Source organism: Balearica regulorum, chromosome 1 (assembly GCF_011004875.1).
Source record: "Balearica regulorum gibbericeps isolate bBalReg1 chromosome 1, bBalReg1.pri, whole genome shotgun sequence".
NCBI classification, from domain to species: Eukaryota; Metazoa; Chordata; class Aves; order Gruiformes; family Gruidae; genus Balearica; species Balearica regulorum.
This window is the reverse complement of record NC_046184.1, coordinates 186,941,238-186,953,471: the sequence shown is the minus strand read 5'-3', so window position 1 is coordinate 186,953,471 and position 12,234 is coordinate 186,941,238. Positions and strand designations below refer to the sequence as shown.

The 12,234-nt window shown below is 40.0% G+C and overlaps 1 protein-coding gene across 6 annotated transcripts in view; it reads left to right on the top strand.

Annotated features, from left to right (window-relative positions):
• Nucleotides 1-1,015: 1,015 nt before the first annotated feature.
• ZC3H13 (zinc finger CCCH-type containing 13) overlaps nucleotides 1,016-12,234 on the top strand; it is a 48,890-nt gene continuing 37,671 nt past the window's right edge. The window contains exons 1-3 of one of the 6 annotated variants that reach the window (XM_075741820.1): nucleotides 1,016-1,323; nucleotides 7,435-7,557; nucleotides 7,992-8,101. In XM_075741820.1, coding sequence (XP_075597935.1) covers nucleotides 7,441-7,557; nucleotides 7,992-8,101 — 227 coding nt within the window. In that variant the 5' untranslated portion in view covers nucleotides 1,016-1,323; nucleotides 7,435-7,440. Of the gene's footprint in view, nucleotides 1,324-7,431; nucleotides 7,558-7,991; nucleotides 8,102-12,234 lie in introns of all 6 variants that reach the window. The other 5 variants (XM_075741818.1, XM_075741819.1, XM_075741821.1 and 2 more) reach the window with 5 other exon arrangements.

Genomic DNA, 12,234 nt, shown 5'->3' with positions numbered 1-12,234 from the left:
TCAATTTTTTTCAACCACTTATATACCCATACCTAAAATGGCAGTTCAGTGCACAGCATATATATATATATATAGTGCACCCTATAAAGGGAAAATAGCATAGACAATCTTATGTCCGTCTAGATGGTGGGAACTCCAGGTGATGTAGCATTGAATGGGCCTCTGACTGACAAGCGGCATGGTGGGCAGACCCCACTCGTGGAAGAGATTCCCCCATTTTGGTCATTTGAGCTATTACAGGATTTCCTTACAAGTAAACAACCCTATTAATTGTTTCCACTGTCAAACAGAAAGGATATTCACATGAGAACTTCTTGCCGCATGGTTTGATAAAGGCAGGGACACGCAGGTGGCCAAATCTCTGATACCACACCAGAGCTGCCCACAGGCTCCTCTGCTGCAATTAGCTGGCTGTTTATTTATCCCACGGCCAAGGGCTTGTGCAGCACAACATAGGCCTGAAGACTTTTATACCAAGGCCTGTAGTAGCAGGACAAGGGGCGATGGTTTTGAACTGAAAGAGGGTAGATTTAGATTAGATATTCGGAAGAAATTCTTCACTGTGAGGGTGGTGAGGCACTGGCACAGGTTGCCCAGAGAAGCTGTGGCTGCCCCCTCCCTGGAAGTGTTCAAGGCCAGGTTGGATGGGGCTTTGGGCAACCTGGTCTGGTGGAGGGTGTCCCTGCCCATGGCAGGGGGGTTGGAACTAGGTGATCTTAGAAGTCCCTTCCAACCCAAACCATTCTGTCATTCTTTTTTGCACCTCAGCCACACTGTTCATCATCCCCACTATCCTGGTCGGCCCAGGCCGAGAAACGGGACTGGCAAACCCACGGCGCCCAGGCAAACCGGTCTGCCCGCACCCCGCCAAGAGGCCCGGGGCGGGCGGTGGCGGGGCCGCGGAGCGGTGGAAGGCGCAAGCAGGTTCCGCCCGCAGGCGGGCTCCGCGCAGGGCTGCGGCCCGCCTTCCCCGCCCTCCTTCAACATGGCGGCGCTGCCGCTTCCGCCCGGGCCGCCGCCGTTGTCTCCCGCCCTCTAACGTCATCACCGGCGGCGGCGCGGCGGGCGGCGCGAGGGCCGCCGGGAAGAGTGCGCGCGGCCGTGGCGGCGGCGGTTACCCAGCGGCCCTGGCGCGCGGGGGCAGGGCGGGAGCGGCGGGCGCCGTTGGGCTGCGGGAGCGGGTGGCGCTCCTCGTCTTCCTCTCCGTGTCGCTCCGCGCTCAGGCCCGGGAGGACGGACTCCCCCCTCGCCCCCTCCCACCCTCTCCGCCCCGGGCGGCGGCGGAGGAGGCGGCGGGGAGCGGCGCGGCAGCGGAAGGAGCAGGTGAGTGCGGCGGAGCGGCCGGGGGCGCGGAGGGTGGGGGAGGGGAGGGCCGTGAGGGAAGGAGAGGCGGGAGGGGGCGGGGCGGGCCCTTGGCCCTTTTGCCCCCGCCCCTTTCCCCCCGCCTGGCCCGGGGCAACCGGCGGTGGCGGGGCTCGGGGGCGCTCGGCCTTCGGAGCGGAGCTGCGCGGAAGGGCCGCGCTCCTGCCCGCCCCCGGCAGCCCGGCTCGGGGCGCCCTGGGGGCTCCCGGGGGCGGGGGGAGAGGCGGAGGCGGTCCGCCGGGGGGCCGCGGGTGAGTGCCTGGTGGTGCCGGCCATCCAGCCGTTTGCTCGGGTCGCGGTTCCATCAGTCAGTGGCCGTGCTGGAGCCTGCCTCCCACCCACTTGGATCTTCCCTGATCCGCGGGGGTTTTTCCACTTCCGTGGGGCTCTTCTCCCACTTCCTGGCAGTAAAATAGTTTCTGCTTTATGTGCTTAGAGGAGTTACTAACTTCGCTCGTATAAATTCACTCATCACCATTTCTTTAGATAGTGGCTACAGCTAACTCCCATCCCTGCCAGAACTTGTAGACTGGGCGTGTTGGGTTAGTGTTACGGATGGTCTGCTTAGGTCCTCACCTTTGACTTCTCTGCTGGATTCTCACTCCACCATTGATATCTTGTCAACCCTCTGCAGGACTGTTTGAAGAACAGATTGTGACAGATAGTGGGTTAGCAACCAGGACCTTATGGGATCTTGCTCTGATGGTGAAACACTCGTGGTGGTATGTCTATGCAGGCAGGAGTGGACACACTCAGCCCGTGAACTGAGGATATCGGAAAACTATAAAAGTGTGGCTGCGTGTGGCTCTGTCCCGCTTCTCAGCATGTTTGCCCGAGTGTGGCAATGTGCTAATCTGGTGATCCAGTTTACGGATTGGAGATAACGTGTATCCAACAAAGTTGATCTGAAGGCTGAGTGAGCTTGGATCTGTCCACACCAGCCTGCATAGACTGTCCCTTAGTCTGGTAAAACATCTTCTTGGAGTACGAGGACTTTGTTAGACAAGATACAGAATACTGTATACTTTCTTTTGTGATACTAGGGCCTGATTTTTTAATTTATTTATTTACATGTAGAAAGCCAACCATGATTTTATACTTGTGAAAACATAATTAACAGTTGCTTATCACTACTAACGGAGAAATACCATATGTTAAATTAGAGGGATAGGTTCAGGTTAGTACGGTGATGGGTTAACAGCATGGAGTTGTTAAAGTGAACTTGGAATAATTTCTAGTTTTCTGTTGGACAGACTTCGTGCGAGTTGCAGAGTGCTAGACCTTGTGTAAATGTGCAACCAGTATTTGACTAATTTTTTGAAAGTTGGTTAACAATGAGTTTTACTATTTTTAGCATTATTTTTAGGTAGTAAACCTGTGGACCTCCTTCAAATATGGCTGTTTTATTAGTATTGTGACATGGAAATGTTAACATTATAATCAGAAACAGAACTGTTTCAGGTAAAAGCTCCTCATTTGGAAAAGTGAAGGGGAGCACTGACACTTTCCTCTTTCTAAGCTGTTATTTAGTTGTCAACAGGTATTTAGTTTATCCTGGAGTGTTATAATCAGTTTGTATCTGAACTTCTGTAGGATTTTAAAATTAAAATTTTGCTTGTTATTTTAAAAGGCATATTATTTATCACTTCACAGGTAGGATTTTCTTAATTGACATAATGCTTAGCTTGTGTGTGGCGTGCATATATGCATGCACAGACATTGACGTGCTCCCTAGTGATGTCTTGGACTTCTTAAAGAGATTTTTATCTCCTTACAGGTTTTTTGTGAATTTTGCTTTTTTTTCTGTTACACCTCAGTTTCTAGTTTTCCTGTAGAAGCAGGATTGATTTTTGCAGAGGGTTGGATTAGGTTTTTATAACAGAATAGCAGATGTTTCAGATGTGTTTCTCTTGATCGTGGCTTATGTAATATCATACTTCTATTGAAGAAAAAAGTTAAGCATGCTTGACACCAAAATGTGGGAGTACTGATAATAAAAAATAGAGAATTTCACCGAATATTGTGTGAATCATATTATGCTTCATTGATTTCAGTTATTTGGTTAGTGCCCACTAGCCATACTCACTTCTCTCAAATCTGTCTACGTTTTAGATTCATTACTGAAGTAACACTCTGAGATATATTTTACTTCAAATGGCAGTATAATTAATGTCATTAACAGATTGTCTCTCACCCTGGAAAGGTTATTCCATTTAAAGAATAACATAGATGCGTCTGTGAGTAAGTTATCATAGTGTTAAAATATTTCTAATTTATTAGGAAACATTTCCATGGATCTTATTAATGTATGGAAAAAGTGATACTTTACAGTTAAAACCTTAGCTATAGAATTTATTTTAGGAATATAATTTCACTTAGTTGTAATAAGCTGTTTTAGAAGTTGCAGATACTTCAGTGCCCCTAAGTAGATTTAGCAATGCAACACCCTGTACCTGAAATAGAAAATACATAATTTTCTGCTTAAACTTTTTTTTTTTTTTTTAATCGTGGTACTAACACTTCAAGAAAGTGTTGAAATATGAATGCTTAAGGCTGAGTTGACACTGATATTCAGTGCTGTCTAATCCATGTGAGTGTTTGATAAGGAGGTGGTAGTTCAGAGACACAGGAATTCGATGGAAAGGAAAATCATTGCACTGGCCATCAGTGTGGGATTGGTAACAGGACTGTGCAGGGTAAAGCAACATAAAATGAAAATGTGGGAGAATCGAGCAAGTTACGGGAATTTTTATGGGATGTTTCATTTAAATTGTTCTTCATTATCCATTAATTTGCAGTCTGAAAAATTGGGAAATGAACCACTTGATTATTTTTTTTTTCCCCCCTTCACAGTACTTGTTTATAGGCAAAGGAAGTTTGTCAGTAATATAAAACTGCCATCATGCATCTGGTATTTCAACTGCAATATGGTTTTAATAGTCTCTATTTTTCCAACTTCCTTGGTCTCTGAAGAATGAAAATGGGAGTGACTGCATTTTCAGATACAATCTCTCAAATGTAATGTTTGACATAGTGAAAATTCCTGAGTTTGCCTCTGAATAATGTGTCTGGACTCTAATTGTGCAGCCTATATAAACAGCTATATTCACTTAACAGTGAAATCTCATGCAGTTCTGGTTGCAGGAGTGCGACCCTCATGTGGTAATATGTGCATACAGAAAGTAGTATGCTGTGCAGTCACAGCATGCTGGTTTTGTTTGCTTAGAATAATTTCTCATGAAATATCTCTTCTGTTAATAAAGTATCTGTTTTTAATTGCGAACCAGCGGGTATGGGCCGGAATGTAAAGATAGAATTAACAGAATGCTACCTGAAATAGTACATTTTTTCTTTTTGAATTCTCAATTTTTGTTTTATTTAAAATAGGAGGTTTTACAAACCTTGGAAGATTCAGGGTTGAATGATGTTCCCTTAATTTCCTTATAGGAAACTATTGGCCAAAATATAGGGAAGTAGGTAGTTAGAATGAAATTATTTGTTCGGTTATGATGATGTTACCCCCTTCATCCTCTCCATGTTTATAACTATCCTTTTAAGTCTAGTCATCATCATAACTTCCTATAAAAGTTAATTCCAAGAAGGTACTATTTGCTGGGTAAAAAGTAACATTTAAAAAAAGATGGTTTGCCCCTGTTTCTTTGAAAATAAGAGGACATTCAAATTAGGAGGCAAAATAAATGTAAATTTTTCATATTTGTATACTGCTATCATGTCAGTCTGTACTGTACTTATGTATTAGATGCATTCATTTTATCTGTCCTTCATGTGTTGAACCCTCTCCCCATGTCATTGCCAGTGCCGTTCTTCTAACCATTTTTATTTCAGATGTGGTTCTTTTTACTGTAAATATTTAAACCAAATTCAGTATTTGGTATATGATCATCTTAATAAAAATGCTTTTGCATATGTTGGTCGATTTTTGTATCCTCTATTAAAGGGTGTAGCTGCATGAAACCTTACAAAATCAGTGTTGTTTTTGCTGAAATACGGTGGCAAACAATCCTGAAATGGAAGGGTGCTCAGCTAGGTGAGATGTGGTATTGTTTTGCTTTCTAACTTTAATGGTTTATCCTGTCAGACTTTATAACTACTGCTGCACATTGAGCTGTCCACAATGACTCCTAATTATTTTTCTCAGAAGACTGGACTAATTTGAACTCATCAAGTATTTAGATAAAATCATTTCTCCTTGTGTGCATTACATTATATTTATTTGCATTTCATCTGCTGTTGTATTACTCAAGTTTCTAACTCAATTAGATCTCTCTGGAAATACCTATTCTCCACAGTTTTTACTAACCCAAATAATTTCCTATACTGGCAAATTCTACTGTTTCACTGTCTGCTTCCACTAATTGATGTTAACCATTGTTTTTAATGTCTGGTATACACCATATGGTTAACTTGTACCCTCTCTGAGCATCTTGGTTAATATCTTGGTTACCTGAACCTTACTTGTGAGATAAAATTCTTCTGATAATCAAAGGTTTGGAGAAGTAGTCACTAGAACCGAGCTGTATCTCTCAAGTACATAGCATAAGCTAGCTTTCTTCTGTTGTTTGTAAAGGAGCTAAAGTGCTTAGCCAGAGCTTCAGCACAGTTTTGTTTGTAGAAAGTGCACGAGCGTCAGACTTCTAAGGAGGTCTTGTCACTGAAGTAACCATAGGACTCGACAGAGTTTCACCAATGTATAAGGGAAAAAAACCAGGTATTATCAAAGTGTCAAGTGTAAAATATAGGTTACAGCAGTATTATGTTTTATGTACGTTTGTCCACATTTATACACTATAAATTTTTTTTGCTGTAGAACAGAACCTTACAATCTGAATGCTATGGAAATGTATCGCTGATCAGATCAGTGAAAATTTATATTAATCCAATCTGGTGGATGTTAGTTTAAATTTGTATTATTCTGCCTGTATGGATGAGCTTTTTTGTCATTTGTAACTTGTTTGTGTTTGAGAAATTAGCTTAAGTGTGTGTGTTCTAAACACAGTGACACGTGGATAGGAGCAGAAGAGACGGCAGAAGGGTGGGAGATTAGTGTTTGGCTAATCATGTTACACTGACTAATGACCTCTAGAATGATGATACTTTGCAATACAACAAAGAGGTGTCTTTTTGAGCCGTATATAAATCATCCAGCAACTGGCAGGTTTTCCCAAATTGACTTTATTTGGTCAAGTAGCACTTACAGAAGGACAATAGTTTTTGGAGCCCATTTTGCCCTTTTTCTACAACCTGTCTCTAGTGCTCAATATATATATCTTCCTTTTTTCTTTTTTTAATATGGTTTTCTTTCTGTATTCAGTAACTCCTTTCTTTCTCAGGTAAGATAAATTGTGACTTCTTACTTATCAAACTTATGCTATATTTGCTTCAAAAAACATTTTTCTTAATGAAAGGGAGTTACTTGAGAAGCTAAGAAATGCATCACTCTTGTGGGGCTTTTTGGGTTTTGTTTTTTCTAAACTCAGGTGGTTCCAAATAGCTGTAGAATACAAACCAATAACGAACACAGACTGTGGGTGATGTCAAGGTGATTTTCAGTAGGTTATCACACACAACCAAGGGTGGAAAAAAATGGAGCTCTCATTTTTGAAGATTGGTTTCTGAAAATGGGAGCCATTTTTAGTGGTCGGAACCTGTTTCTGAGAGGTTGGTGAAGTAACATTAAAAGTTCTTTTCACTTGAAGTGACTTGAGTTGATGCACAAAAAATACATGATGAAGGAAAGCATCTGTTCTGTGTGGTGTTTGCTACCTAAATGAATAATATATCATATGATCTTTCCCAAAGGGAAGCTGAAGAATCCAAAGCAGGTCATAAAATGAAAAATTATCATTACTGGTGTTCAGCTGACTAATTCAAATCGGAGGCATTCCTTGTTATTAGATACATTTCACTCATTTATGACTTCTTTTTCTTTCTTCATCACCTCTGCAGCAAGTGTTACAACGTATATCATACTATTTTATTCATCTGAGTTCAGTGTCAATAGCCCCAAACTGAAGGATTTTACAGTTTTGCTTTTTTTTTTGGTTGAAGTAGTACAAAATGTCAAAAATTAGAAGGAAGGTCACAGTGGAAAATACCAAGACCATATCCGATAGCACATCCCGAAGACCCAGTGTATTTGAAAGGCTTGGACCCAGCACTGGAAGTACTGCAGAGGTGAGTTGTAAAAGTGTTCTTCTTTTCATCCCCACCCCAGCATCTTCTTTTCCAGGATTTAGGTGGTGGGAAAGAGTAGCTCACAAGTACCAAATACTCAGATGTCACTGATGTTAGTAGAGGTGAAAAGAACTCCTTAACACTTGGATGTTCAACATACTAATACTAAAATTTTCAAATAACGTGTGTTGTCCCAGCTTCTGGAGAGGAAAGTAGTACTGTACATATTAATAGTATTTCCACCGACCTAAATTTTTCTCTGCCAGACTTGATGCTCATTGTTGATTATTTTTTTAATTAGCTGTATTACTGGTGGACAGAAATTACAGATAAATGGGAGTTAATGTGGAGTCATTTGTTTGTTCTGCCACACTCACACCAATGGTATTTCCAGAAATGAGTGTGAAATTCACCCAGTAATGTCTGTCTCTTAGACACAGTGCCGTAACTGGCTGAAGACTGGCAACTGCCTCTATGGGAACACATGTAGATTCGTACATGGCCCTTCACCACGAGGTAAAGGCTATAGCAGCAGTTATAGAAGGTAAATCAAGAACTCACTTTGAATTCTTCACATGCCGTAGGAAAATAGCTTTTGCAACTATGTCTTCTGTTTGTTTTTTTTTAAAGTGAAATGCTGTGGTGTGCCTAATGGTATGTTTTATTGATAACCAATTGCGTTGTGAAGCTGCTCAAAACAATTAATGTGGCAACTTGCAGTAGTTTTTCCCAGGATTTTTGTGTGTATGTAGCTTTAAAAAATGAGTGGAGTCCACTGGATGCAGGTTAACTTCTTATATTACTTCAAATGGGAAGTTCAAGTACCTTAATAGGTTTTTTTTGCGTAGTGTCACTGCAGCTTCTGATATGCCTTTCTGTCCTTTACTAAAATGCTATTTTGCAACTACTTACAGCAGTGCTCACATACTTGCAGCCCTTCTGCCTTTGCTATATTCTTTGATGTATAAGGTCTCTATCCTTTCTCTCCTGTTGTGAGAAAACACTTCTCTTCAAAACATAGTTCTTTATCTGTCAGATGTAGAACAAATATCCTGTATCATAGGAAGAGATCCAAAAAGTTACTTCATTTTTCAGAAGAGAATATTTTTTATTATCTGCTTCTTCATATGCTACTGTAATTGAAAAATGATTTTTTTGGCTGTCTTTTGTGTGGCATAAGACTTAACTGAAACTAAATGTGGCAGTAAGTTTGTAATATTCTTGCTCTAAAGGACGAAAAGATAGTACAGTTTTAGCATAGTACCTCTTTGTATGAAGGTTTCACATTTTACAAACAACTGTGCTTCATGATGCTACCGTAATGTCAATGTTACCTCTAGATTATGGATGAGCACACTGAAGCATTGAAGTGTAAAGCAACAACAGGAAGGTTGGCATGAGGTTAGGGTTCTGTTTCTGGTTCTTTTTCCTATTCCTGTGGCATACTCTCAGGATGATCTTGACTTTGCTTGTTTGATCTTCCGTTGCTTCTAAGGTGGTAGCAGCTGGGATACAAAATATATCACTGAATTTAATGTTTCTTTCGATATGTAAAAAGATTTACTCTGTTCTGTACTGAATGTTCCAAATGGGAAAAAGGAGTGATTTACTGGTAGAGATTAAATTTTAAAACTGTTAGAATGTCACTTTCCCCTTGATTTCAGCATTTGGAACACTCAGTATGTGGTTCTGCTTGGTCATTTGAAGAAAAGTCACATTTCTTTTAATGATTAAAGCCTTATTTCTGCTTCACTGTCACTACTGATGTTTAAGAATAATGTTGATTTACTTTTTATTGCTAACTTGTTTTTTACTAGGACTATATGAAAAAGTCAAAGGACAGATCTTAATGCTTATTTGTCTGATACGTTCAACATTTAATAAAGGTGTTCTTAAAAAGGAAAAAGGGGAGGAAGCCCCTACTTACCCACCACCACCACCAAAACAGACAAATGAAAAAAAGCATGCTTGTCTTCAGGAGTTTTTACTGATAGCTCTTGGCCAGGCACAGAAAAAGCTGGTTTATGTACATAATAAAATGTTGGCGTTTTCATGCCATTTAACGTTACAGAGATTTTTACAAATATTATCCAGGTATTTTGAATGCAATTTTATTGGCTTCTTGCAAGCCAAACTAATGCTGCTTCCACATCAGTTCAGTTCAAACAGTATTCTTGTTAAAGTGTGACAACATAGTGACGGCTTGTCTACGTGTGTTCAGCCAGGCCTGCTGGTGAAGTCTTTTGTCCGCTTTGCAAGCAGTTTGGTAGGACAAAGCACATCTTACTGCCTTTCTGTCTTGCCCTTCCAATTTCATACCTGTCTGAAATCAATCTCATTGTTATTGGTTTTATCAGACCGTAATGCCTCCCTTAGTTCAGAACGTCACCAGACAGTAGGAAAACTTGACTCTAAAGTGTAAATAAGACTCTTAAATCTAGTTTGGTTATAACTCTGTTTCAGCACTAATGCTGCCTCTCACAGCATGAATTGTAATCTTGCTGTTGTAAAAACATGCTAGGTTTTATTTTTATTTATAAAGCTTTCTTGATGAGGATATTAAGAATTCAGTAATAGACCTGCCAGTCTTCCAGGCATCTGAAGGAGAAAGTAACAAGGAAAGAGCTGTGTGTAAACATGCTGTCCCACAAGGAATTTTACTCTCTTGCTCCATTCGTAGATTGTTGGTTAGTTGCTTGACAGCTTCCTGCTGGTTCTCTTATGTTATTGTCAGAATCTATGCCATTGGAGCGTCCCTCTCATAGCTTGTCTGATCCTTTTCATTCTGGATCATTACACTGGATTTAAAAACCAAACCAGCAGTAATATTAGGTAAGAACATATGCATTTTGCAAGGTTCAAACATCGTTATATGGGAAACTGAAAAACAGAACAATTCAATTATAATATGTACATTACACTAATAATATACACTAATAATTGTCATCTGCTTATGCATGCATGTGTGTGCATGCGCATACACACAGATATTCTCAGATAGCTGTGTTGTAATGTGTGCCTGTTGCTAGGGAGCTGTTCCTGGCACTGTAAGAGATACAGAAGCAATTGGAGGTGCTGTTATGAACGTGCATTTCCTAACCAAGCCACTGAATATGGTGAACTGAACTGTTGCAGGAAGTAATGCTGTTTAAAATCACTTAACTGCACTGGTTAAAATTTGAAATGATGAAATTCTGCGTTTTAGGCCTTATTTAAAGGATGGGCCCAGCACAAAATATTGAGTCATTAAAGAGAAATTTTTCACTGAGTAGTTTTCTTCTTTCAGTGTACAGGGATAATGCTGTGGAGCCTTTTGTTTGAAAGGTTCTACCAGTTGCAGTCTAACCACATCATCTTAAATTATAGAGGTAAAATTGTAGTTGTCTGTTGAAATTCAGCAGTGTGCATTACCTGGAATAACCAAAGACTCCTTTTGGAGGAGGGGCAGGGGGAAGTTGTGTAGAAAAGAAGCTATTGTGTAAAAATTAAAATTATAGTACATCTGAAAGAAAAATCAAGTAGAAGGCCAGCTTGTTTTTCTGTACATTAAGCCAAAGTATCTGAAAACAGTCACAACTTCCTGAGTAATTATTTATAAAAAATTTCACATATTTTTAGTCTTATTTTATTAGACTTTTGGGGGAGTTATGATGGTTTTTGGGGAGGGGTAGGATGGTTACCATGACTTCACTCCAGTGTTATCTTAAACCTGAAAAAAACAAACCCAAAACTAAACAAAAAACCACGAACAAATCCCAACCCTGAAGCTACAGCTTTTATCATTTCTGTGATTTCTTGATAGCTTTTGTAATCTTTAAGTAGATTTGAATAATTTTTTAACAAAATTTTTTTCTTCCCTCCCATACTGAAAAAGGTACCATTTGAGTGTGAATTTGGTTTGGATGTTTTTTCAATCCAGCATATAATTAAAATAAAAGAAAATATCAAATGTCTCTCTAGAAATTACATGAGCTGCATTCAGTGTAAGCTCTCTTGCTCTCTCCTTCAGCTACCTTTTTTTTTTTTTTTTTTTCCCCTCCTGAAATTACTCCTCTTGAGGAACAATGTTACTTTGAGGAACAATGTTGCTAGTACATTATCTGTAACCTCTTTGCCTTTTAAATTAATTTTCAGTTTCACAAATCCAAATCCTTTATGCCATAGCTGAAGTATTATTAAAAATTAAGGCGTTGACTTGCCACTGTAATGTTGAAAGGCAGTTTATTTGTTGAGGTAGCTGATGGTTGAAATGCTTCGGAGTATTTTGGTAATGCAAAGGAATTATCTTTCTAAGATGGGGGAGGGAAAAAAAAGATACCACCTTGAATCATAACCTTTGCCTAAGCCAGACACTTTAAAGATGATATAATAATGCATGCAAAGAAGATAACTTGTTTATATTTGTATGATGGATATTATTTGATCCTTCTTAGTGCTGAAAGAAGCAGCATGCTACTATTTTGTACCTTTCCTCTGATCTACAGTGACTTGTATTTACAACTCCATGAAGAATTAAATGCATTTAAAAATGAGAGCAGTCATTGGTCTTTTTCTTCTTAGATCCTAAGACACTTAACCTTATGACGCAGTTTAAAGAATTAAATATAGATAACATTGCAAAAGAGGAAGTGGAAACCAATTACTGTTTTTCAAATATGCACAGGTTGAAAATGAAAT